Source organism: Neovison vison, chromosome 12, assembly GCF_020171115.1.
Source record: "Neovison vison isolate M4711 chromosome 12, ASM_NN_V1, whole genome shotgun sequence".
Lineage (NCBI taxonomy): Eukaryota > Metazoa > Chordata > Mammalia > Carnivora > Mustelidae > Neogale > Neogale vison.
In genome coordinates, this window is record NC_058102.1 from 102,766,308 (window position 1) to 102,791,296 (window position 24,989).

Sequence of the window (24,989 nt, forward strand, 5' to 3'; positions counted from 1 at the left end):
GAGGTAGTTGCATGGGGAAAAGTTAAGGTGAATGGATACAACAGCAAATGTCCTGCACACCAGGTATTACTAGTACACACGGAGCAGGTCAAGCTTTGTTGTAGCTGCTTCCAGAGTCCCTGGACTGCCCAGCCAGTTCCAAAGCCCCGATAACTCCTCTCTCCATCGTTTCCATGTAAGCTGATGAGATTGTGACTTATTGGGGACCCATTAAAAAACAACAAAGGGGTGCCTCGGTGGCTCAGTCGTTAAGTGTCTGCCTTGCTCAGGTCGCGATCCCAGGATCCTGGAATTGAACCCCACATGGGGCTCGCCGCTCAGTGGGATGCCTGCTTCTCCCTCTCCCACTCCCCCTGCTTGTGTTCCTTCTCTTGCTGTGTCTCTGTCAAATAAATAAATAAAATCTTTAAAAACAACAACAACAACAACAACAAAATACCCTCTTCCAGCAAAGTGGCAGAATTATTACTGGGCACCATGTGTAGAAGTATGTTCTGTATTTCTGCTAAGAAAATGTTTCTGCAAGATGAAACCAAAATGATTTTTGGAGTATCTGACATGATTTCCTTACCCAGTGCCAGTAAAGAGTACGGGTTCACTGTGCAATTATTTTTGAGACTTTACAAGAAAGGCTTGTTGTTGGTTCCATGATAAGGAGTAAGACACAATGCCTCCCTCAAGAAGTCTAGATGGGCGCCTGGGTGGCTCAGTGGGTTAAGCCGCTGCCTTCGGCTCAGGTCATGATCTCAGGGTCCTGGGATCGAGTCCCGCATCGGGCTCTCTGCTCAGCAGGGGCCTGCTTCCCTTCCCCTCTCTCTGCCTGCCTCTCTGCCTACTGTGGTCTCTCTCTGTCAAATAAATGAATAAAATCTTAAAAAAAAAAAAAAAAGAAGTCTAGATGGAGGAGATGAGCAAGTAAGCAAGCAGTTAAAGTCTAGCTTTAGTAATTTATAACAGGGTAACTTCAGGGAGCTCTGAGAGCCACACAGAAGGAGGCACGCACCTAACCCAGACCCGAGTATTGCGATGAAGCTTCAGGGGAGCTAAAAGCTGGAGGTCAAACATTGTGCAGGTTTGGCCAGACTGATGCTCTTGTCGATGCTCCTTGTTCACATGACCAAGCTGGCCTGGGAGGGCTGGGAGGAGTGCGGGGGGACAGAGGGGACCGGAAGGGAGCCTCGAGTGCTGAAGAAGGTCTGGGGAGAACAAGGCCTTCCAGGTAGATGAGCTCCTTGGTGCTGGATGGTGGGAGCTGGAGTGGCAGATAAGCTCTGAGGGCGAGGAGGGAAGAGAATGCAGAAGCCAGACCGAGAAGAGCGTGGTGGTCTTACGAAGGTGCGTGGACCCCCCCTTAGGGCAGTGGGGAGCCGCAGGGAGCAGGGATGAGATCACACTTGTCATTGGGGTTCTCTCTGGCTGCAGTGTGAAGGCCAGTGGGTTGTATTTGAAACAGAGATGTTTCACTCCACGGTGTAAACAGGTGTCCAGAGCCGGCTCAGCCTATTATCTGGATACGACATACCAAATCGGTGTACTTTGGGGCTGCCTTATCCTAGAGGGGCAGTAATTATTGATGGAAATCTCTGCCTCAGTGGGTCCTACTTGCCTCATGCTGTGGGAACTTGGCCGGCTCACCAGCGTCTCAGGAGTTTCGGAGGGGGGCATAACCTACTGATGTAAGCCAGGCATCGTCAGTGGGTGTAAGAGACAGCAATGAAGGAGAAGGAGAGAGAGGTAAGAAGAGAAGGAGAGGGAGGGGGAGAGAGGGAGAAGGAGAGAGCGCTCTAGAGCTAGTCCCAAAGCCAGTGTTTAAAACTGCTTCCGTGGTGGGAAATGAAAAGTTTGTCCTGATTTCTGGCAAATAGTGTTGGGAACTCGATGACCCGTCTTATTCTTAGCTTTCAGTGACCTCTGGAGATAAATGTGGTCACATAAAACCGAGGGCTCGGGCTCCAGCCCAGCCTCGCCAGGCATCGAGGTATCCTAAAAATAGCAGTAAACGTTGGGACACGTCTCCAGCTGCCCATTTGAGATGCATTCCCAGCACTTGGGGGGCAGCCTTCCCTTCGGTCCTCTCGCTGCTCTGGCGGGGCCGCTCCATAAACAGTCCAGGGACGTGGGTCTGCGGGCAGGAGCCGAGGCGGCTGACAGGGCGGAAGGGCTACCGTGTCCTGGAGGGCAGGTTCCCGGGCTCCCGGCTCCACGGGAAGGGAGCGAAGGGGTCGGCAGGGGAGGGCCTGGCCAGGGAGCTGACTTGGGCCTGGTCAACCCGGTGGGACTGCTGGGGGCTGCCGAGCGTCCTTGGGGGCGTCTGCTGGGTTCCTCTGCAGGGCCCGAGTTCTTGCATCTCCCAAGGTCACGTGGCAAGTCTTCGGAGAGGCGAGTTCTCTTCAGTCTGAGGCTGTCATCTGCTCCGTGAATGCAGAGGGAGAGTCAGCTTTTCCGGGTGTTGCCATTACTGATCTTTATCGACCCCTGGATTAATGTGGGTCTCATTAGTTCCTAATTGCCTCTACTGTTTTCCCTCGTTAAGGGCTGGTCTCAGAAGGCAGTTTGAAGTAGCTCAGATGGAATGAAGATATTGTATGTAATTGTGTTTAGCATGAAAATGACACTAATTGCCATTGGGACTATTAAAAATTTTTTTAACATACCACTGTTTGGAGTTGAGAACCATATTTAATAACTGATTCATAATGTAACTAAAACCTCATTTTTGGAAAAAGCCATCCCTGATTGTTGATGACTAAATCCTCAGTCTGTAACTTCAGTATCAGTATCCTTCCCGCCCACAGTGGTGTTGGATGAGGAGGAATTGTGGCAGATATCCCTGTCACTGTCACTGGCCACCCCTGCAAGGGAGGAGTCTGTAACTTCAGTATCCTTCCCGCCCACAGTGGTGTTGGATGAGGAGGAATTGTGGCAGATGTCCCTGTCACTGTCACTGGCCACCCCTGCAAGGGAGGATGGGCGGGGGACATCTGAGCGGGGAGTCTCTCTCTTCCCCCTCCGCACCTCAGTGTCCCCATCTATAGCAGACATGGAACGAATGATCTCCAAAGACTCTTTCTGCTTCTTTCAAAAAAAGAAATTAATATTTCATGATACACGTAATACTAAAAACTCTAAACATTAACGGGCAGCCTCTCCGACTCTGTCCCACATCTGCCCTCCCCTCTGCCTGGTCCTAGGCACCTCCCCAACAGTACTCACGGTGGGACATTTCCACACGTCTTTCTCAGACTTTCTTTCGTGAGTTCACATCAAGTGAGCTCATAGAACCTTTACGGGGTTTCATGGCCTTTTTTTACAATAATGAAATACATTCGGATTAATGGGAATGTTATTTCTTTAGGTATTGTATAAATTCAAACTCCATGTGATTTTTCATAGTGTTAGAACAATCTAGATATAATCTTACATTAATTTCGAGCTACAATATAATGAGGATTTTTCTACCAGTTTCACTTACTGTGCATTAGCCTGTTCAGTTAACGCTATAATTTTGCTCCTCAAAGCTTAGTATAAAAATGTGAGTCCTCCGAATATTGCCATTAATTATATCCTCTTGAAATTGTGACCTTTTTTTTTATTTAAAAGTGATTCTGTATACATATGTATGTATACAAAAGGAAAAGTCTTTCTTGATCATCCTTACCCCAGTCATTCTCTCCCAGGAGAAACCATTGTGTTTATTCTTGGTAGAAGCCTCCAGAAATCAGTCACATGCATTGTCTTATTTAATTTTCACTGTGCTTTCCTTTAACATTTAACGTACATGCACACACACGCAGGCCCATACTCATTTATTTATGGTCGGTGGGTGAGAGCTGGAGCACTTCTGTGTGCTCAGCACAGAGATGCAAGCTCCATTTTACAGGTTAGAATGCTGAGGTACAGAGAAGAGAAACAGGTTTCTCAGGGTCTTATAGCTAGTAAGTGACACAGGCCACTCCCAGTGCACACTTGCTTTTTAGACACTCCAGTGGGTTTGTAATTGCAAGCCTCTCCTTATTATGAGACTCTCAAAATTAATATTGAGGCTCAAAGACAATAAAGAGAGCTCTGGAGGGGTGAGGATGAGGTCTAGGAATGGCTCCTAAAAATCCTAACTCTGAATTTAAATCCCAGCCAGCAGGTGCAGGAAGGGACCAGATGTGGGGGTTCTCCCAGTGCTTGGCCCCTTAGGGAGACTTTGGGAGAACCATACTCCCTCAACCAGGGAGAAGCATCTGGTTTTGAAAGGCCTTTCAAAAGCTTCTGGGAATGGAGCAGAAGTTCTACCTCCCACGGGCCTGAGGCTTACCTATTTTGTGCCATTTACCTGGACACAAATCCTGAGAGAAGCCCCTGGAGTTGTGGCGCCAGCTGACTCTTTCTGATTCATACCAGCTCGAGGCGAAACCTGTAACATCTGTGCCCACGAGGTTCAGAGACCCTCCCCCCTCCACCCTTTAGAATGCCAGAAGCCCTGGGAGCAGTTGTGTATGTGCTCTGTCCTCTTCCCAGGAGCGGTGTCAGCCACCTCCAGGCAAAGGGGAAAGAGTAGCTGTTGTTGATGGGGCACATGTCCCTCTGGGATGGAACGTTGAGGCCACTTTGTAGACCAGCACCTTGGCCATCAGAACGTGGGGTAACTTGCGAGAGAACATAGAAACAAAGTGATAGAGGTAACACTGAGCTGTCACCTGGTGACTCTGAAGCGTATGCTTTTGCCAGTGCTGTGCATGGGGCTTAGACACCAGACGGACCTGGCTGACAGCTCATGTGTCGTGGTGGACACAGTGAAGGTCATTGGTCACTGGTCTTTTTTTTTTTTTAAGATTTTATTCATTTATTTGACAGAGCCCAAGCAGGGGAAACAGCAGAGGGAGAGGGAGAAGCAGGCTTCCCACTGAGCAGGGAGCCTGATTCGGGGCTCCATCCCAGGACCCTGAGATCATGACCTGAGCCGAAGGCAGATGCTTAATGACTGAACCACCCAGGCACCCCATCACTTATCTTTTGTGGCCATTTCTAGTCTTAAAGGTCTTAAAGATGATTATCTCTTTAAGTAGTGTCTTCTTGTTACTCACTGAAAGCGTTTGATAAGCTTGACTTCTTAGGATGACACTGGAAAAAAATGATGAAATCTGAATTTATATTGGAATGTAAATAACCAGTTCTTTCCTGGTGGCAGAAGCTTACGGGAATAATATTCTTCAATCTATGAGTCATTGTTCATGAGTGGGTTAGGAAATCACTTTAGTCGGTCATGATCGGCATTTTAAAGACGAGAATAGGATAAGACAGGAGACGATAGATTCAGAAAATATTGGTTCATCACACATGGCGAGGGTATGATTTTCAGCTCAGTGACGTATACTTACGTGTGCATTAGTGGACAATGTATTTCTCACTACCGTAGGTCATGGGGTTTTTTTTAAAGTTAGCTTCAGAAATGGAGATATGAACAGATGCATAACTCATTGAATTGTACATTGTTCTTTTCCGTGGATCGTTTGTCCTCTAGTTCCTACCAGAACTACCTTTAGCTCATTGGCATAGTGGTGTTTTCAAATAAAGCTTTCTAGAAATATCTGTGTTAATCTTTCCCCAGATCTTTGATTCAGTGCATGTGTTTGTTAGATTTTAAAAATGTTTTGGACACTCAAAGGGACACTTCCAAAAGCTGTGGTGAGTTAGTATCAGAGGTAGGACCAGGATTAGATTATTTATGGATTCTTTCCAGACTGGGAAAAAGATGGGTGAGCTGTGGCTCCTAGAGCAAGGTCAGTGAGCAGCTGTTCCTTCCCAAGTGGAGCTAGAACACGAGAAGAACAGACTTCGGTTGTAGCAGGAGAGATGGGACTGACCTGGGGAAGGGCGCTGGGTATCACGCCTATCCCCCTGAGGTCTTCAGTAGATAGATCCGCTTTTGCCGTGAGGTCCTTTGAGGGGCAGCTGGAGGGCAGCGAGCTTGAGCTTTTTCCCACCCGAAGGTGTCCCTCTCCATTTAGCCATGCTCTCCCTCTCTCCCGTTAACAAGCCTAATCTAGGGCTGGCCGTGCTTCTGTCCTCGGCCACGGGTGGATACACTGAATCCCGCCGTGTACTGCTGGGCTGCAGTTAGCTTTGCTTTTCAGCCGGATGTCAAAGCAAGCCTGCGACAGCTGTGATCAGCTGTTGGAAGGGCGGGGGTGGGGAAGGGGCAGCTCCTGGCCTCCTGCCCAACCCTAGTCAACTGCTTACTGTCCATGTCTGTTTGTCTCTTCCTGTTGCTGACTCTGTCGCTCTGCCATTTTCTGTTTGTGTGTATCTCTTTTCCTCTTCCTCTTTTTTCCTTCCTTCCTCCTGCATCTCTGTGGACAGTTGGAAGCCACCGTGCTTTTACCTGGATCTTTTAGGGCAGCTGGCTCATTCCAGGTGGGGAAGGGACAGAAAGCTCCCATTTCTGGGGCATCTGACTCTCAATTTTGGCTCAGGTCATGATCTCAGGGTGGTGGGATCTTGCCCTGCATCGGCCTCTGCGCTCAGTGGGGAGTTTGCTTGAGATTCTCTCTCTCCCTCTGCCCCTCCCCCTACCTCTCTCTCTCAAGTAAATAAATAAATCATTAAAAAAAACCCAAAAACCATTTCTGAATCCCCCACCTCAAACCACAGCTGTTGGCGAGGTGCTTTGTGACAAAAGAGGAAAGGTCCGCCTTCATCCAGACTTGGATTCTCACGTTGACTGTGTCCTTGCTGGCCAGGAGAGAGACCTGGGCAAGTAACTGATCTTCTCTGGGCCTCAGTGTTCCCTCTATTCTATGGGGATATCAGCACCTGCTGGAGGATGCTATGAAGATTGAATGAGAAAGTTTCCAGAAAAACTCCTTGCTCGGGGATTGGTGTGTATGGCGTGTTCAGTGTAGGTCATTTTCCTTGTTGGTACCTCGTCATGCAGAGTCCCCACCCTGCCTTCCTTGGCAGGCTGCACACCACTCGGTGGCCTGATACCACCCCAGTCCTTCCCCCCGGGGCTTGTTTTGCTTTGACTAAACGTCAAAGATCTGTTGAATTCCATGGAGAAAACAGTTCCGTGAAGGGTCATAATTCTTCTGGTACCAGCTCTTGTCACTTTTCCAGGCTTAGAAAAAAAAGTGAGTCCGAGAAAAATGAACCTTTTTTTTTTTTTTTTTTTTTTTTTGGAGAGGTGGTGCAGGAGGGGGCGTGGGGAGCAGAGGGGGAGGGAGGGTTAGAATCTCAAGCAGACTCCCTGCTGAGCACGAAGCAGGGCTCGATCTCACCACCCTGAGATCATGACCTGAGCTGAAATCAAGGGTCAGACGATTAGGTGACTGAGCCACCCAGGTGCCCCGAAAATGAGTGGTTTTTAACAAGAGTCATCATAGAATGGGGGTGAAAAGGCAGCAGTAAGGAAAATCTCTTCACGGGTCTGAGAAAGAGGCATGAGCAAATGTCAGGCACTGACATTTTGTTTCTTAAGCCACATGGACAGATCGTAAATGCGGTCAGTAGACGAGGACACTAACCAACCATTGACATATGACAGCCATTCCCCCAGTCACTCAACCTTGAGCTTGGTTTGAGTCGACCGTCCTTGGGCTGCGAGAACACAGCCGTCTCTATGGCCGTGGGCCTGGAGCAGCCAGCCAGAAGGAAGCCTGGGGTTGTCTGCAGGCACCTGTGTCACCGCTGAGCCCACAGGCTGCTGAGAACTGTCCAGTTTCTGGGCATCTCCCTCCCCTCTTGAGCTCAGGGGCCAGTGGGGCCAACAGGGACCTATGGTGCTGGGCTCCTCTCATGATTCCTGGGCTCCTCTGGAAGAAGAGTCCATGTGGAAGCCATGAGGGATATTAAAGAGAGAGTAGGAAAAAGGCATTTCCAGGCCAACACTGGGTGTTTTTTGTTTGTTTGTTTGTTTTTTAGGACTTTGGTCATTTTATGCAATGGACACTTGGTGGGGCCGTGAATTCCTCCCTCCAGCCTCCTGCTAATTCCCACGTCTGGGAGCCAGGAGCTTGCCTGCTGTTCTGTTTCTTGAGGGTCAGAAGCACCCCTTGCCCTCCATCTCTTCCCGGTCCTAACGCCACATTTCTCTCTGGGCAGGTTTAAGGATTACCGAGAGCCGCCGTGGGCCCGGAACCCGTATGAGTTTTCCAAACAGTACTGGGCCATTCTGTCTGCCCGTCTGGCTTTCGTCATCATCTTCCAGGTAAGCTGGTTGGATAAGGAGGAGAAGCCCAGCTGCGGGGGTAGAGACAGCCATGTCTTCTTGCCTGCCCCTCCGCTCCATGTGTCCTTGGTGCCGTGACACCGGGGTCCCCGAAAGCGGAGGAGGCAGGAAGTGCTCTCAAGAGGACCTCCATTAACGGGTGGATTGGCAGAGAACAGAACGCAGAGTAAGGTTACAGGACAGATGTGGGGTAAGATGCAGGGTGGAGATAGATTCCCACTGAGACCTAAGACAAGAAAGGAAGCGAGAAGGGCAGTGGGGACCAGAGTCTCAACCCTGCAGCAGACAAACAGCCCCGCCTGGTCTCCGCAGCCCAAGAAGGGGCTCGAGTTCAGAACCGTTCTTCTTGCTCTCAACGGGCTCCCTCTTTTGTTAGTGTGCTCTGGCCCCTGAGACACCTGGCGAGGAGGGCCCCAGAGCCATCCGGCCATGCCTCTGGATGAATAGCAAACTCGAGCCCCCCGATCGCTATCTCTGACAATAGCCGTAGCTCAGGTTGCATGGCTGAGAGCCGCAGGCACGCAGCCCCAGGTCCCACGCGGGGTCCTGCCGCCCTTCAAGCAGGAGCCCGGATCCTTTTCTCTTCCACTCCCTCTGGCTTTTATATTCCCTGAAGGCAGATCTCTGGGGGGCTCTAAGATATCCTGCCCCAACCCCGGCCCAGGAAGTAGAGAAGCCCATCGGCTAGTCTTTCACCTAAAGAAGACAGCCCTTCTTCCTTTGGGGAGATGGGGTGATTGATTTGAAAAGCTGCTCCCCCCTGCAGGCGTCCCCTGGCTTTCCCACAGGTGACATGCAACTCTCGTTAACTGCGTAAAAGTTGATTAAGAGAAGAATGTGACTTGAAGCAGCTCTAGAGTGTGGGAAGCCCCCAGGAGCCCCTGAAAGCCACAGTTGGTCCCCTGGCCCTCGCCTGGGCCCTTAGGTGCGAGTGAGATTCAAGGTCAAGGTGGGAATAGGTTTGGAGCCTGGAAGACAGCTGTGCCCTAAAGATCTTGTCCTGGGTCCTATCGCTGTCCCTGGATCTCAGAGTGTGTGTGTGATCAGCGGGCAGAGAGTGCCACAGCTGGGGGTGAACTGGGCAGAGCATGGCTTGGGGAACTGGCGGGAATCAGGTTGTAAAGGAGCAGTCACGTATCGGGCCAAGCTGGCACTGTTGTGATGTGGTCCCCGCTTCCATGGAAAATGCTGTGGGAAAGGGAGTCCTGTCCTACCTGCGCTTGTGAGACAGGAATGGGGCTCAGCAGGTGGAAGCCCATTACGAGTGCGCACAGAGGCTTGGAATGGAGAAGGGGGCACTGGAAGCAGGGTCCCTAGCCCGGCCCAGGTGACCAGCTTCGCGGGATGGAAGAAAGAGCAGGATCGGGTGAGGGTGAGGTGGGCTGAGGCCAGTACTGAGCACAGAAACCAGATGTCCGTCTCTGAGCTGCAGGACAGAGGGCAGGCTGGGAACAAGAGAGGAGCAGCTGGCTCAGGGAAGCCCTAGGGAGGCCAGCGGGCCCTGTGCCCACTTCCCAGGGAGCGCTGGAGCAGGGCGCTAGAGGCAGAGAGCCGGCCAGGAAGGACAGGATGGGGACAGCCCCACCCCATGTGAGCTGTTGACGGATTTCGTCTCCACAACAACCTGGGGGACAGGTACTCTCACTTCTCCACTTTCTACCTGGGGACGCTGCGGGGCCCCTCGGCACGTTGGCTCAGAGCACCTGCTAGTAAGTAGCCAGGCCAGAAGAACACAGCGGTGTCCTGCTTCCAGGTCTGTGCTCGCCACAGCCCCCACCACGGCACCACTCCACCCGGCCCACTTCTGGGACCATTACTAACGGGGAGGGGTAGCCGGGGGCGCCCTGGTGTCCCTTGAGGCTGGGCCTCTCCTCTCAACCCCCCTCCCTGGCTTTTTTGGCAGAACCTCGTGATGTTCCTGAGTGTCCTCGTGGACTGGATGATCCCAGACATCCCCACAGACATCAGCGACCAGATCAAGAAAGAGAAGGGCTTGTTGGTGGACTTCTTCCTGAAAGAGGAGCATGAGAAACTCAAGCTGACAGACGAGCCGGCCCAGAGGAGCCTGGGAGGGGGACGTCGCAGCAGGAGCCGGGCACCCAGCTGGGCCCCCTCCGGCCAGAGCCAGCCGGGCAGCATCGCGTCCTCTGGTTCCCAGCACACAAACGTGTGAGCGAGCCAGCCCTGCTACGGGAGGGACGCCGCAGCCAGGGACCTTACAAAGCGCGGCTGTGCACCTGCGTGGGTGTGGTGGCCTGCACTTGCCAGGGTCTGGCCTGCCGGGGTCTCAGAACGGTGTGCGTTCGCAAAGAGGTCAGAGTGAGCAAGAGAGTGAGCACGGGCAGGAAGAGAAATGGGGCTGCTTCTCGGAAACTTCAAGCTAAAGTTTCTTTTAGGTCCTCTTTGTATCCTTTTAGGGGCATGGTACTCTATTTTGAGTCACTTGGTGAAAGAAGGGGTATCTTGACCCCAGAGCACCCAAGGGGCATGAGCCTTCCCTGTGGAACCTTAGGTGCCTTCTCTCAGGTGGCCACAGGCTGGGAGAGAAGTGAACCCCCATCCTGAGGGATCCCTCACCCCTTCCCACAATCTCCCTGAGCAGAGTACCCCTGAGTCACTTGCAGCCAGGGCTGTCCCAGCCCCACTGGGTGCAAATTAAGTCGCAGGGCTGATTGCTGCGGCCACTGGACTGTGATGGTGAGTGGCAGAGGTCCAAACCCGAGCTTGTCCTCAGTGCGTGTCACGGGGAGCTTGTGAAACTAGCTTAGCCATCACTTCATGCAGGCTCAGATTTAAAGTAATAAAATAAATGGAAGCATTCTTTATAAAGATATGTCTCCTTGTCTTTGGTCCTCTTTCTTTCTGTCGCTTCCTACCAGTATTTACTGAGCACCTACGACGTCCCAGATGCTGTTCTCAGATGAGAGATACGGTAGAGTCCAAGAGGGAAGATCTTGGCCTCGTGGAGCTTCCTTTCTGTGGAGAGACAGACAGGACACCGAGGAACGTGTAGGATTTCAGCCAGTAACAAGGGCTAAGGAGAGATACAAGGATGAGGGTGCTCAGGGGCACAGGAGGGAAGGGGCTCACCATTTTACATAGCAATCGATGACACACCCAAGATGCCCAAGATGGTTCAAAGGTTACACCTTTCCTCCCAGAGCCGGGGTTGGGGTGGGGGGTGAGATTTTCAAGACTAGTTGGAAGCAAAGGCCAGACTTCATTCATCATGGTCTTTCACACACCTCAACCCCACCTGTGGTGCAGAAACCCAGGGCACGGTCTTGATCCTTGGGACTCGGCCCCCGTTCCTCCCGGGTCAGTCTGACTAGAGTCCAACTCGGTGTCCAGGTGGAAGCTTCGTGGCCGGCTGCCAGAAGGAGAGATGCGTGTTCTCAGTTTTCAGCTCACCTGCTGATTTGAGGCCCCACGGGTGCCAGGCTGGGCATCCTGGCCGCTCACGGAGGCTTCTGTTGCTCTCCCCCGCAGCCGTGTGCAGGATCCCTCTGCCACAAGTTCTTGCTCCAGGAAGTGGTCCCTTCTTCTGTGGGGACACCAGAACACAGCTTTAGTGGGAGCCCAGACAAGGCTGTCCCACGCCACTCACAGACCGGTGGTCCTAGGGTACATTTTAACCACATCACGCCTTCGTGGTCACGCTCAGTAGGTGAGCCTAGATGCAAACTCTAGTGTTAGCAAAACAAAACAGGGCATTGCCCTACAACACGCTTCTTCTAACTTGGGGAGAGGGGAGTGGCCCACAGGAGAGAAATTTCCCTGCAAGAGTGTTAATGACATGGAGATTCCGGGCCCATCAAAAGGAAGCTTTCCCCAGGGACGAGCCCTAACAGGGTTGGGGGGCTGGGGGTTGGTATTTCCCAGAAGCTGGAAGCCATGTGGGTCCACACTGAGGGTCGGGGGCCGCCTCCAGCACCCACACACTGTACCCTGACTGTGGCAGGCTCACAACCCCACCTCTCCCCCTTCTTTTTTCAAGTAAACATCTTAATATATGATCACAGAGATGCCATCTGGACCCCAAGAGTCAAATAATCAGAAAACCAATGAAGAAGACAGTGAAATCACCCCACAGCCCTCCAGATTTAGAACCAGCTTCAGCAACTGTGTTTCCCTCCAGTCTCTCTTCCCTCTCAAAGGCAGGCGCATTTTAAACTTATTTATTACTTATTTTTACTTATAAATCCGTCTTTATTGGCATGCAATACCTATACACATAAGTTGTGGAAAGAACAGCATCATGAGGAGGTGGGTATACAGCTAAATGGAAACAAAGATTTTTTGTTTGTGGTTTTTTTTTTTTGAATCTTAGAACGCATACGTATTTTTAGTGACCATTCTGCAGTATATGCTATCTTGCTGTTTGTATGGGGCACTTGGGCTACATCCCTTGACACAATGTTCCTGCCCTCCGGAGTTTGCAGTTCCTATGGGTGAGTCAGGAAGACATCATGAACCATGAAAGTAAACCACATAGTATGTTAGAAGGTATGAAATGTTACGAAGAAAAAGAAAGTCAAGCATGGTAGAGGAGATTAGTGGCTCCATTCTATTTCATTTGCATAATAGGCCTTTTGCTTTGTTTTTTTCCCTGCCCTACTCTGTCCTGTTAAGGGGTTGGAGGTTGGGGATGGAAGCCTGAGGTAGCCCGAGCTCACACAGGAGGGGGAGGGACTGGGTCAGATGGCGCGTCCTGGGGAGATGGAGGTGGAGAGGAAGGGAGATTTCATCTGCCCAGGTACAGGTTTCCACTCGGAAAGGTTTCCGAATTAGGAATTCTGTGATTTGTCCCCCACCCCAGCCCAGATCATCTCAGTAGCCCCCCCCCACCCCCGCTACCAGCAGGACCACCAGACGTGCCCACCTAACACAGCGGCAACTGGGATTTAGGCAAAGTAAGAAGAACTTCCCCAAGGATCTGTTAAGTAGGGTAGAGAGAGGGTAGGCGGGGTCCTAACTTAAATAATAAAACCTTCTCTGAGCTATGAGAGGTAATAATTAATTTTGACATTTCACTATAAAATGCAAAAAAAAAATTGTGAACAAACATTGAAACACTGAAGAAAGGAAAAACTATCACTCCTTTTCCTACCCCCTTTCTCCAGAAATAATAACAGTTAATATTGGGGTTTGAGTTCATCTGTGTTCTCCTGCTGTATGTGTGGCCACCTACATTGGTCTGTAATAGCATCTATTTTGTTTAACCCTATGAGAAATATACACTCATCGAAGAATACTTAGAAAATGCAGAAAAAGTAAAACATAAATAAAACAGAGGAAATCATCTTTTTACCTCCAAGAGAAACAGCCATGAGCCCCGGGTGGAGGGCTTGGTGAGCAGCCTTATTCGCCACAGGGTTCATCAGTTTTTCCTTATTAACAATAAAAAGACATGGAATCCATTTGATAGTTGATTTAAATGAATCTTAATGGCTTTTTCTTTGATGCATGCATTATAAAGAAAAGAGGTGGAATACAAGGTAGAAGACCCTTCCCACTCCCCCCCTCACAGTCTTTTCAGAACAGAGCAGCCCTGTCTGAAGCATTCGTGCTTGGCAAAATAAATGGTGCTAATCTCAGTGAAGACTCCTCCCTCCCAACATTTTTCAGCTTTACTGAAAGGTATAATCAAAGTATAATTGACAAAACATTTGTAAGATCTTTTAAGTGTACAACATAGTGATTTGATACATGTATACATTATAAGAGCACTCCTCCCTTTTTTTTTTTTTTGCTGTCTACAGGAGATATATTTTCTTTTCAAATTTTTATTTAAATTTTAGTTAACAAACATGTAATACGGGTTTCAGGAGTAGAACTGAGCGATTCACCACTTACATACAACACCCAGTGCTCATCATAAGTGACCCCCTTAATGCCCATCCCTCATCTAGCACCTCCCCTGCCCTCCAGGACCTTCAGTTTGTTCTCTGTCATTAAGAGTCTCTTGTGGTTTGTTTCCCCCCTACCGACATGTTCATCTGTTTTATTTCTTAAATTCCATGTATTAGAGAAGTCATATGGTATTTGTCTCTCTCTGACCTATTTCACTGAGCACAATACATTCTCACTCCATCCACATTGTTGCAAATGGCAAGATTTTGTTCTTTTTGATGGCTGAGTAATATTCCATTGTATATATACATATGCCATATCTTCTTTATCCATTCATCAGTTGATGGACATTTGGGCTCCTTCCATATTTGACTCTTGTTGCTAATGTTGCTGTAAACATTGGGATGCCTGTGGCCCTTTGAATCTCTATCCTTTGGGTAAATCCCTAGTAGTGGAATCGCTGGATCACAGGGTAACTCTATTTTCAACTCTGTAAGGCACCTCCATACTGTTTTCCAGAGTGGCTGCCTTGGCGAGGATTTTAAAGACACAGAAAATCATCATTAACTCCTTCTCAAATGGCCATTATTTTGCCATACCAGACTTTGCTTTTCTGCGAGATGAATGAAAGCCTTTAGGTTTGCTGAGCTGCCCAGCACAAAGTTCTATCCTTGTAGAGAGATGAGCCTGTATTAAGAAAGATGGGAAGGAAACGTACCAGGTATTCTTCTGAGTGCCCATAAATTGTTGTAAAAGATTCCACCAGGCTGTGGAAGGCATTTCTAGAAGCAAGGATAAGAATGAGTTGGGAAAACTTGGGGACCAGTCTTGGGTCCCATGGTTGCTTGAAATATGTAATCAAACAAGGTCTGGGGTTAAAAATAAATGAGGAAAATGCTTCTGTCTTTTCATACCGTCACTGTGTCCCCTGAGTTGGCCAGAGTATGCCTTTAGGAAAAATTTTTTAACAATATGGTGTTAAAAGTTCCCTGTGGGACTTAGGGACTCACCATTCCCCCCAGCTGCTGATGATCACAGCTGGAAGTCCCCTTTCAGAACCGCAGTAAGTGGCTGCCTGGACCAGGGCCACTCCTTGCTTGGAGGCTGCCCCTCATCTCTGCAAGGGCACGAGCCTCACCTTGGCTCAATTCTGGATTCTTCTAAGGGCTTCATCACCCCCAGAGCTCTATGTGCAATTGGCTGAAACTTACTGCAGCTCAGCTCTTCCCCCTGCCCCATTCCGCTCACCTCATCCCCCACCCTAACACCAGCGTCCCTCTGGAGCATACGTCCCAGTCAACCCTCTGCAGGCCAGGCATGCAGCTCCCCATCCCAGAGTGTGCTTCCCAGACAGCCTTATCCAAGACAGGACACACGGGGCATTTGCTTTTGTTGGAATGATGACTTGACTGGATTTACCTTTCTCAGGTCACCATCCTTACCTTCCAAACGCTGTGGCTCTGGCAATGAATGGTACTATTCCAGGGTTTCCGAGAAGGGAAAGAAAAAAGTAATCTCTGGAATAAGCCTGATCTGTATTCCTTTGAATGTATCTTTTCCCAATCCTGCTTGGTGTTTATAGGACTTTAAAATGTATACTTAGAATTCAAACATTACACTGGGCTATGTCTTGATGTGCGTTTCTTTGAGTTAGTGTGCCTGAAACGAGGCGATCACCTCCAGTCCTCATACTCACTCCTTTCTCAGGTCTGGAAGGTATTCTCCCAATGCAGGAAGGGAGTCAAGTATAGCCAACCCAACGGTTTTGATTACTTTAAGGAAATGCTGAAGTTGTGGGTCAGCTTTCCGGTTTTTTATCTTCATGTCCTCCATCCTTTTTCTTAGCACGTCTCTCCCCGTCCTGGTCCTCTATATTTCAGGAGTTTGCCCTTCTCAGAGTTCCAAGTTCCTTTTTTTTCTCTGCCCCCTCCCCTTGGAATCAATCCATCTGTAATCTCCAATAAATTATACGGGCAGCTTAGAAGTTCTCACTTGTAAGACCCTGGACATCTAATCTGGAAGAGAGGTGAAGATTTCTCCTAACCTCCCCCATAACCCTACTCTTCTGAACTTCCTGTGCTGCTAATGGCCTTATCTTTACCTGCTGTATGTATTTCCCAAGATAAACCCCCTGCTAGTAAATGAAGAGGTTAGACTGGGCAAGCGCTAACATCCATTCCTGTGCAGACACGTACAGTTCTACAGGTTAACTACAGTCCCACAAACATGAAGAGTATGGTCAGTTTTACCTTCCACATCGCCATTCTAGTCCTCTTTCACAATCCAGGCCTGGCCTTCTGTGTCTCCGATACCGTCACCCAGTTCAGCCCAGGGTGGAGATGCTGGGGTTTCTACTCTTGCCCCAACCCACCGTGGCATCTGATCTGCTCGGCCACAGCAGAGGGAGCCAGAGAGCAGAACCCACCCTTGGAGGCCTAGCCCCAGTTCTGGAAGACAAAGCAGATGTTTCCTCAGAATGCGGCCTTGTTTGCACATCTGGCTAGCCTCCTGCTCCCCATCCCTGTTCTACAGAGCAGAGAATGGCAGGGCCCCCAGAACCAGACCCCTCCTGAACCAGGCTAGAAGACAGACATCTCTTCAGGACTCCTGCCCAGATGCGGTGCAACCCGCTTACTCTTCTTCCCCTCCCATGGCACATGTGACTTTATCTGCAGAAAGGAAGTGCAGGGCGAAGCCAGATGGGAATTCAAAGAGACAGCTCTACGTATGAGTTCAGGAACCTTCATGTTTTATTGCCCTACCTTTGTCTCACTTCCTGTCTGTCTAATAGAGCAAGGAGCTGAGGACTGAGGCTTCCGAGCCAAGATGTCTTCCTCAATTAGGGGAATAAAGCCATAGACCCTAAGGGAAGGAGGCAGACTTTTGACATGGATCCTACATCATAACCTGCTCCTAGTTTTCTCCCTGCGTGAGGGACTCCGGTTGGCTTGCATCGAATTCTTCAGAGAGTATGTGTCAACTTCTATCAAGAACCACATCTGCTTGGTCTGAGGGAGGCTGCTAGTTGAGAAACAGATGAAGGCCTGAAGGCAGGTCTCTTCGACCCTCTTCTATGGGGCCTCATTCCTACCCACTCAGAAACTTTTCTCAGTATCAGCCTTAACAACTTCAAATTTAGTTTTCTTAGCAGCCAGCCTCTGTCTTCACTGTCCTGACCCCACCTGTCTCTTCTGATTGTTCTCTGTCTTTCACAGGGCAAGGGGTTTTTTTCTCTGTATTTGTCCTCTCAACAGTTCCCACCTCCTTCCAGAAAGCCCCCTGAAGCTCCTCTCCAGGTCAATGGGCAGCATATGTAGAAAGCTTTTCAGTATCATGTCAAAACTAAGTAGTAGTATTAACACGGGCAGATCCTGGCTTTATGGGGCCAGAAGCTTCTACAATTCTAGGAAGACTCTTTAAGAAAAAGTTACCCCAAATTATAAAATAAGATCAGATACAAAAGTGAATATTTAGCACCAAAAGTTTCAAATACAAATTTTAGGCTAAACCAGAAATGTCACGAAATCCATTAACAGTTTTATCTTTTATCAGTGAACAGACTCACTCATCTTTCTATCACAATACAGCTCCCTCCACATCTTTAGTCCTGAGCTCTTGGAAGGCTTTCCATAACAGTGGTTTTCATTAGGAAAGAGAAAGGTAACTCATTCTTTCCCTTAGCCAAGTTGATCAACATTTGTGTTATATTTCTTTTCTGTGTGTTTGTTTTCGGCAGATCCTGCCGCAGGTTAATTTGTACAAAGAGCTCAGGAGGACGCCGGCTCCGGGCAGATGAAAGCCCAGGGGTCCCAGTAGTCCTTCCGTCCTCACAGCAACAGGTAGAAGCCTCTACCCTGGAGCTTTTGTGGGGCCCTGAGCACCTTTGGGAGCTGGAGTCAGAGTCTCAGCTGCAGACTTAACCTTGGTTCAAGCCTTGACCTTGGATTCTGGCCGGCGGAGCCTGAGACCCTTGGTAATGTGGGCACCAGTACATTTCCCGAGCTTGTAGGCAAGTGATGTAGGCCAGTCAATTGAGCCTGTGGTTGCTGCCCTTGGGAACTTGGGCTTGACTTCCTTGGGTTTGACGAGGGCCTTGAAAGCCTCAGCATGTGCGCATATGACCTTGGCCTTGCTGGTCTGCATCTTGTTCAGGCCCTTCTTGCTGTGCTTCTTGGCAGAGTGCGTGTTCCTCAGGAACTTGGAGTCCTCCCCATTAAGAGATGCATATCTTTGTGATGGGCTTTCCTGATGCCATTTCTGTGCCATTTCGTGAGGTTGTGTGTGGTGTGGTTCTCAGACTTGGCCATGTCTGCCCCAAAGCCTGGGCCTCCCGAAGCACATTGGACCATGCGTTTTATTTCTGATGGAAACTAGAAACATAGAAAGTCTCTTCCAGGCTTGCTGTTGGGAATTGCATCTGACTGTTAAGATTATTGTCGAATTTGGGAAAGTTCCTCTCAAGTTTCTTTCATATATAAGCCTCAAGATATGAAAGAATTTTCCATACATTTCCGAAGTTGTTTTGCCCCCACTTTCCACATATCCTGGGCTCCCATCGGAGGAGACTGCCTTAAAGGTACCTCTTCTCATTGGCTCCATTTTCATTGTCACTGGAACCGAAGCTAAGAGACCTTCAAGCCCAGGTGCAGACTCCAGCCTGTGTTTCTTTGACATCAGGGCACCTCCCTCAGAAGCCCACGGGTCCTGGGTGCTCTGCCTGAGGCCCCTGGAGTGACATGATAGTAGTGACAGTGGTGACAATCCCTAGGAGCCAGTTGCTGTGCCAAGAACTATCCCCTCATCACCTCACTGAATCCTCACAGATGTCTGTGAAGCTTTCCTCTGCCCCATTTTGCACTCGCCCAGATGAGCCGCACCCCTGCTTCACCCTGCATGCCTCTCTTTCTCCTACCAGTCACCTGAGTGCCCACATCACTTCGAACAAAGCTGGAGCGAGAGGCCACTGATATCGCCTACCTTTGACGTCTCGAAGTCCCCAGGGTGTAGTCTACCCCAAGGGGGGGTTTCGGGGACCCCTTGAAGAGATGACAGGGGAGTATTCTGTCCTCTTTGGCTGATGCCATGCAGGGTGCCACTGGGGACATTTGCCATATTGGCACCCAGGCTGAAAAGATTTCTAACCATAACGAAGTCATGCCCCACACTTGGGCTCCAGCGTATGCCCAAGGGGCTGGATTCCCAAGGATTCCCAGGCTCACCTGTGCACTAGCTCCAGCCCTGCCCCCGGAACTGCCATATCCTTGTGTTAAATCAGGTTCGCCAACCTGGACACCCCTTCCCCACAGGGACATCCCCTCGGAGGCTCTGGGGTGTCCCTTACCACACTGATCCAGTCTGATAAACACCAGCCAGGGATTTTCCACTGGGGGTTTCAGAATCATGAGAAAAATCTTCCCTCTGGACCAAGCTGAGTCTAAAGGTTTGCCTCTCCAAGGCCACAGAAGCTCCTGGTCTCCTTCTACTCTGGGGGGTCCTTTGTCACATAGAAGGAAATCCTTGTGTCAGCCTTCTCTGAATCTAGAACCTCCAGTTCGACCTGGCAGAGATGGCACAGGGGCCATGGCAGCACACAGATGCTCCACTTGAGGCTCTGAGAAGCTCTGCCTCTGTTCAAAAGTCCAGGGCGACAAAGTGGCCGAGCTGGAGTGAACTGCCATCTTTCTCCTCCCAGAGCCTCTGCTCATAACCATGCACTGGAGAAAAGGCATGCTGCTCAGCGGTGTGTGATAAAGCTTTGTGGGGACAGCATGTCCTGTGAGGCCGAGACCATGTACTTACTGGAAGACACACCCCGTTTTGGAGCTGGACCTGGCTCCAGTGCCCGCTCTCCCAGTCAGGCAAGCTCCAATTTCTCTGAGCTCTTCTTCTCTCTGGAGAGGATCCCTGCCCTGCCTCCTTGTCTGGGTTGTCCTCAGTAGGTGGCTGAGCATGAGATCCACATGAAGGAGTGGTATCAGAACACACACATGCATTTCTAAGAAGACAGACATCATCATCATCAAGGGATAAGACAAACATATGTCCACTGTGAGATCCACTCCTGGAGGCTGTTGTGGCCAAGAGTAAACCCAGAGTCCAGGCGTGGCCGTTCCAAGAGGGTGGCATGGATGCCAGGAAACGGATCCCTTGCGTGCTGGAATGATCTCTGCCGAGTACCCGGCAGTGCCTTGTCAGCATTCTTGACATCAGCACGTTTGCTAAACTCCGTTTCAGTCTGGGTTTCCAGATGAGTAGACTATTGAGGAAGACCTCAAAGGCAATGTCACTGCCCGACATTCACTAGAATGATTGTCTTTCCTCACCACTTCTGTTAACGTGCCTTGGCTTTCAAAACAAATGCCTTGCTTTGACGTCGAATAAGTATGTCGTGGTTTTTTAAAAACATTGCACCAACTCCATTAAAAACATATCGAGTGATACCCAAGTATAAGCTTCAGTCACTAGACCATGATTTTCAGAAAATGCATTAATCTAAACTAATTTTTCATGGTTTTTGTGGTTTCCTTGAGTGGTCTTCATGAATGTCTACCAAAGAAAAGAGGGTTTATTGTGGGAGCAGGATAGATAGGCTTCTGGATTGAAATGCTTCATCATCAAGACTGAAATCCCCTCAGAAGAAAACTCGCTTTTCTACTGATCTTTGGATGAGTACTTCATGGCTTCACGGCTCAGCCAGAATCCAAGATGGCGACTCCGGCTCTACTACTGCCTGTTTGGGATGTCGCATGCAGGCAATTTTTTTCTAGGATCACAAGTCAGAAAATGCCAAAGGACCTTCAGAAAATGGCAACCAAGACTAGGCTTTCTGAAAAGTATCTTCTGTCTTTTAATGGAAATCTGCAGACTCACATCTATTTTCAGGAAGGGTAGAAATGAAGAATCAGATGCCCATTGAAGAGCGCCCCCTCACATGAGAATTTATATTGGAAAGATGTGATGTAGCCATTTCTGCACCCCTTACAACTGGGGCATGTGGACAGGGGCATGTTGTTTGGAAAGCGAGGGATCAGATAAAAGCATGTCTCACTGGCAAAGAGATTTTTAAAAACAGAAGACATTTTTGTTTCTTTATAGATTACCCACTTTGTTCTTTATATATATATATAGAGAGAGAGCAAGTGCACACAGGGGAATGGGGAGGGGCAGAGGCAGAGGAAAAGAGAGAATCTTAAGCAGTTTGCATGCTCAGCACGGACTTGGGGCTCACACTCACAACTCTGAGATCATGACCTGAGCCAATATCAAGAGTCAGACACTTCACAGATCAAGCCACCTAGGTGCCGCTAGATTACCCACTCTGGAAAGAGATTTAAAGCCACTATTATATACACAAAGGAGTTAAAGTAGAGAGAGGTGTCGGAAAGTACATGCAGAGTATATCAGGTGATGGACAACACAAGGCTTATCGAGTCTTTAAGTTACTACAGTAGTGTCCCTGAGTATCTAACTGGATGCCTCAAGTTACTCCATCCTCACTGTTTGAGCAGGAGTGCCGCTCCGGCCTAGCTGGGGCTCCGGCTGTCTGACCCTCCACACCACGCGTGATCGCACAGGGTGCCCGATCCCGGACTGACCTTCTCTTCACCTCTGCCATCCTCCCTGGCTGAGATCCCTGCCCTTCCCTCAGTTCTCATGCCCAGGGAAACCTTGTCGCTGGGCATGCCCTTCCCCGGCAATTCTTGGGGCAGGTCAGGAGACTTCTGGTCTACCGTGGTCATGTCCACTTGGCCCAGGCTTCATGTTCCACCAGCTCATTTGACAAACACTTTACCATTTCCTCCTCCATTCTGCAAGGGGAATTACACACCCATTGTGGGTCTGGGGCTGAAAGGGGATGGATGTGTTTGGTCTGGGGCTGAAAGGGGATGGTTGTGTATGCATATAACAGCCATTCATTAGGATATATTGGACCAGGCACATCAGAGTCATTATTTGTAATCCTCACAAGGACCCATGGATAAATACCTGGTGTTCTAAGACACTCTCTGCTTAAGGACACATAGCAAATACATTCATGAGCCACAGGTGAACCCCAGGTCTGTCTTAGAGGCCGCCCTCCTTCCTCTCTGCCACACCGCCATCGGTTTTCCTCCCGCCTTCTCCCCATTATTTAATTGTAGAAACTCTCTTCTTTGGCCAACCCATCTGGGGTCATCTCTTCCATATTCCCATGTTCCTTTCCTGGGCTTTGGCTGCATCTGGAATTCTCATTTCTGGTGGGCTGCCAGAAAACCCATGCTTTTACACCTGACCTTCGGTTCCCACTCAAGACTACACACAACAAATGGCCCGCCTTTTCTCTCACTGTTGACAGTGCTTCCTCCCATCCCCAGCTCCTCATCCCTCTACCGTAAAACTCTTGCAACTGGGCTTGCATGCCAGTGGGCCTCGTGGGAGCACACTCATCCGTGGAAAGGTGTGGACAGCTCGTGCATGGGCTTGACATTCCTTAAGGAGAATGAGCACATGTCTATCACCTCTGGATCCAGAGCCTGGCACCGCCCCTCTGGACACACAGTCTACACTCCATAAAGGTGGGTTGCTATAAGGCAGGAGGGTGGGAACAGATGGAGGGAGCTAAGGAGACGGGGGTGGGGGGGCTGGAGCAGCTGCTGCAGTAGGTGTTCAGAAGGTGGTCAGCCTTGAGGCTTTCACGGAAAAGCAACGATGGCCCACCACAGTGCTCCCCCTTCTCGCACCTCATCGCCTTGCTCTCCGCAGAGAATCAGAGCTAATAGTCCATGGGCATGCCAGCAAGACCAGATTGAGGACTAAATATTCAAATTATTTTCTACTAGATTATAAATAGGCACTACCACCCCTCCCCACCCCAAGTTCTACTCCAAGTGTACCCCCAGACCACCCAACTACTCCCTGGAGGGCCCCTGCTCCTCCCTATGATCCTGGAAGTGAATAGAGGAGTGCTGCTTGTCACACCAACGGGACCTCAGGACTCTGTAGTCATCAAGGCTGGTACATACAAGTCCCAGTTCCTGGGTGCCTAGTCCTGGAAGGCTCATCAATTTCCACTTGCCCTCATCCCCCCCAACCACCACACCCAGAGATTCCCCTTCAGCAATGTCCAACCATCATTGGAATTTGCTCAGATACCCTGAGTGCAGGCTGCCCCTCTCACCTTGAGGGTCCTGGGTCCCTGCAGGTGGTCAGCATAAATAAACCCGGAGGAATATGCCCGAGTTCATTCCAAAGAAACAAGCCGGACGACTGCCTACCTTTGCCTTGGCTCCGTGACATAAGTGAAATCCAACACAGGGCAAACCTTTGGCATCTATCAAGCTGGCATCTCTGTGGAAATGTTATCAAGAAACGTTGGCCCTTCCAGACTTCCTGAAGAGACTATAGCAGAGGAAAACACTTGTATGTCTCCAGTTCCTTGGGTCCCTCAAATCCTAGGCTCTTCCTAAAGGAAAAGGTAATTATCATTTTTTTAAAAGATTTTATTTATTTATTTGACAGACAGAGATCACCAGTAGGCAGAGAGGCAGGCAGAGAGAGAGGAAGGGAAGCAGGCTCCCTGCTGAGCAGAGAGCCCGATGCGGGGCTTGATCCCAGGACCCTGAGATCATGACCTGAGCTGAAGGCAGAGGCTTAACTCACTGACCCACCCAGGAGCCCCGGTAATTATCATTTTTAATCCGCTCTGAGGACATGTATTAATCACAGATGGACTGGTGTCACATCCCCAAAGCCCCGGAAAGTCTCCGCCTTTTTTATGTTCGAGAGAATATACTCTGAGCCGGCCAGCATCCCTTCTGAGGACGACTAAGTGGCTAAGATGCATCTGTATTCAAGGCAACTTGTGTTTTCTCACTACAGATAAGAGATTTAAACACAAAGAAACCTGTTTTAATGAACACTGCTATCTTCTCCATGCAATACATCTTTTGCAGGAGAGAGAGGGCAGCGCTCACACTATTCTCCCTGCTGATACTTAATTCATTTCCTTCCCCTCTCTTCCTCCTGCCGAGTAAGGGCTCCCAGAGGCTAAAATGTGCCAAACTCTGGCCTGGTTGGCGGTGACGTGACTCAGACGCACACCGATAATCCCACGGCTTGTGGATTCCTCTGGAGGTCACCTCCTTCATCCCCTGCCTCCAGGCCAGGAACCGTATCAAACTCATCCCAGACTGGTATATCAAAGACCGAACGGGCAAACGAGCCCCAGGCCTGGAACAAATTAGTCTAAGATGAAAGGAAACCATGTTCCAGGAAGAGAGAATGGCAACTGGAACAGATAATACAGACCAGCCCCCGGCACCATATTGCCCAAGGCCCGCGGTGGCCAACCTCAGGCTGGTATCATGGCGGCCTCGGTGAATATGAGAATGGTATACAGAATACTGCAGAGGGGGTGAAAGGCTAATTATGTCAAACTTAAATTCGGAACTTATCTGACTCAACACTGTTTTTAAGAGACAGAATTCCACAGCCACCATGAATTACACGGGTGGCCCGGGCCGGCTCTCGTAGGTCCTGAGGTGAATGCTGCTGTGGTAGCTTTCTGGGGTTCATGTCCCACACAAACACAAGAATCTTTTCTCACCTAAGGCCTCTGTACTTGAGGTTCCTATGCCTGAAATTCTCACATCTCGAGCCTCCTTACATTATTCAAGCCACTACTCAACCCTCCCATCTTCCTGGACCACCGTGCATCTACTCAGGGGTGCATACATGGATGATCTCTTCCATGCTTGGGAAGGCAGACCCACAGAAGAGAGCGTAGAGCCCTACATGTAGCCTTGGGGTGATCCAGTCGGAAAATTCTGGGGTCTTGGAGGGGGGCATTCCTGGCTGCACGGGGAAACGTGTGGCCGGCAGACAGCAGGACAAACACAAGTCTCCAGAGGATTCATGCAGGCTCCTCTCTTCAAAGCCA

The 24,989-nt window shown here is 49.7% G+C and overlaps 1 protein-coding gene across 1 annotated transcript in view; it reads left to right on the forward strand.

Annotated features, from left to right (window-relative positions):
* Window positions 1-11,020, forward strand: part of ANO2 (anoctamin 2) — a 340,666-nt gene extending 329,646 nt beyond the window's left edge. The window contains exons 25-26 of the mRNA XM_044226412.1: window positions 8,092-8,197; window positions 10,122-11,020. Coding sequence (XP_044082347.1) covers window positions 8,092-8,197; window positions 10,122-10,391 — 376 coding nt within the window. The 3' untranslated portion in view covers window positions 10,392-11,020. The remainder of the gene's footprint in view (window positions 1-8,091; window positions 8,198-10,121) is intronic.
* The last annotated feature ends 13,969 nt before the right edge of the window (window positions 11,021-24,989 follow it).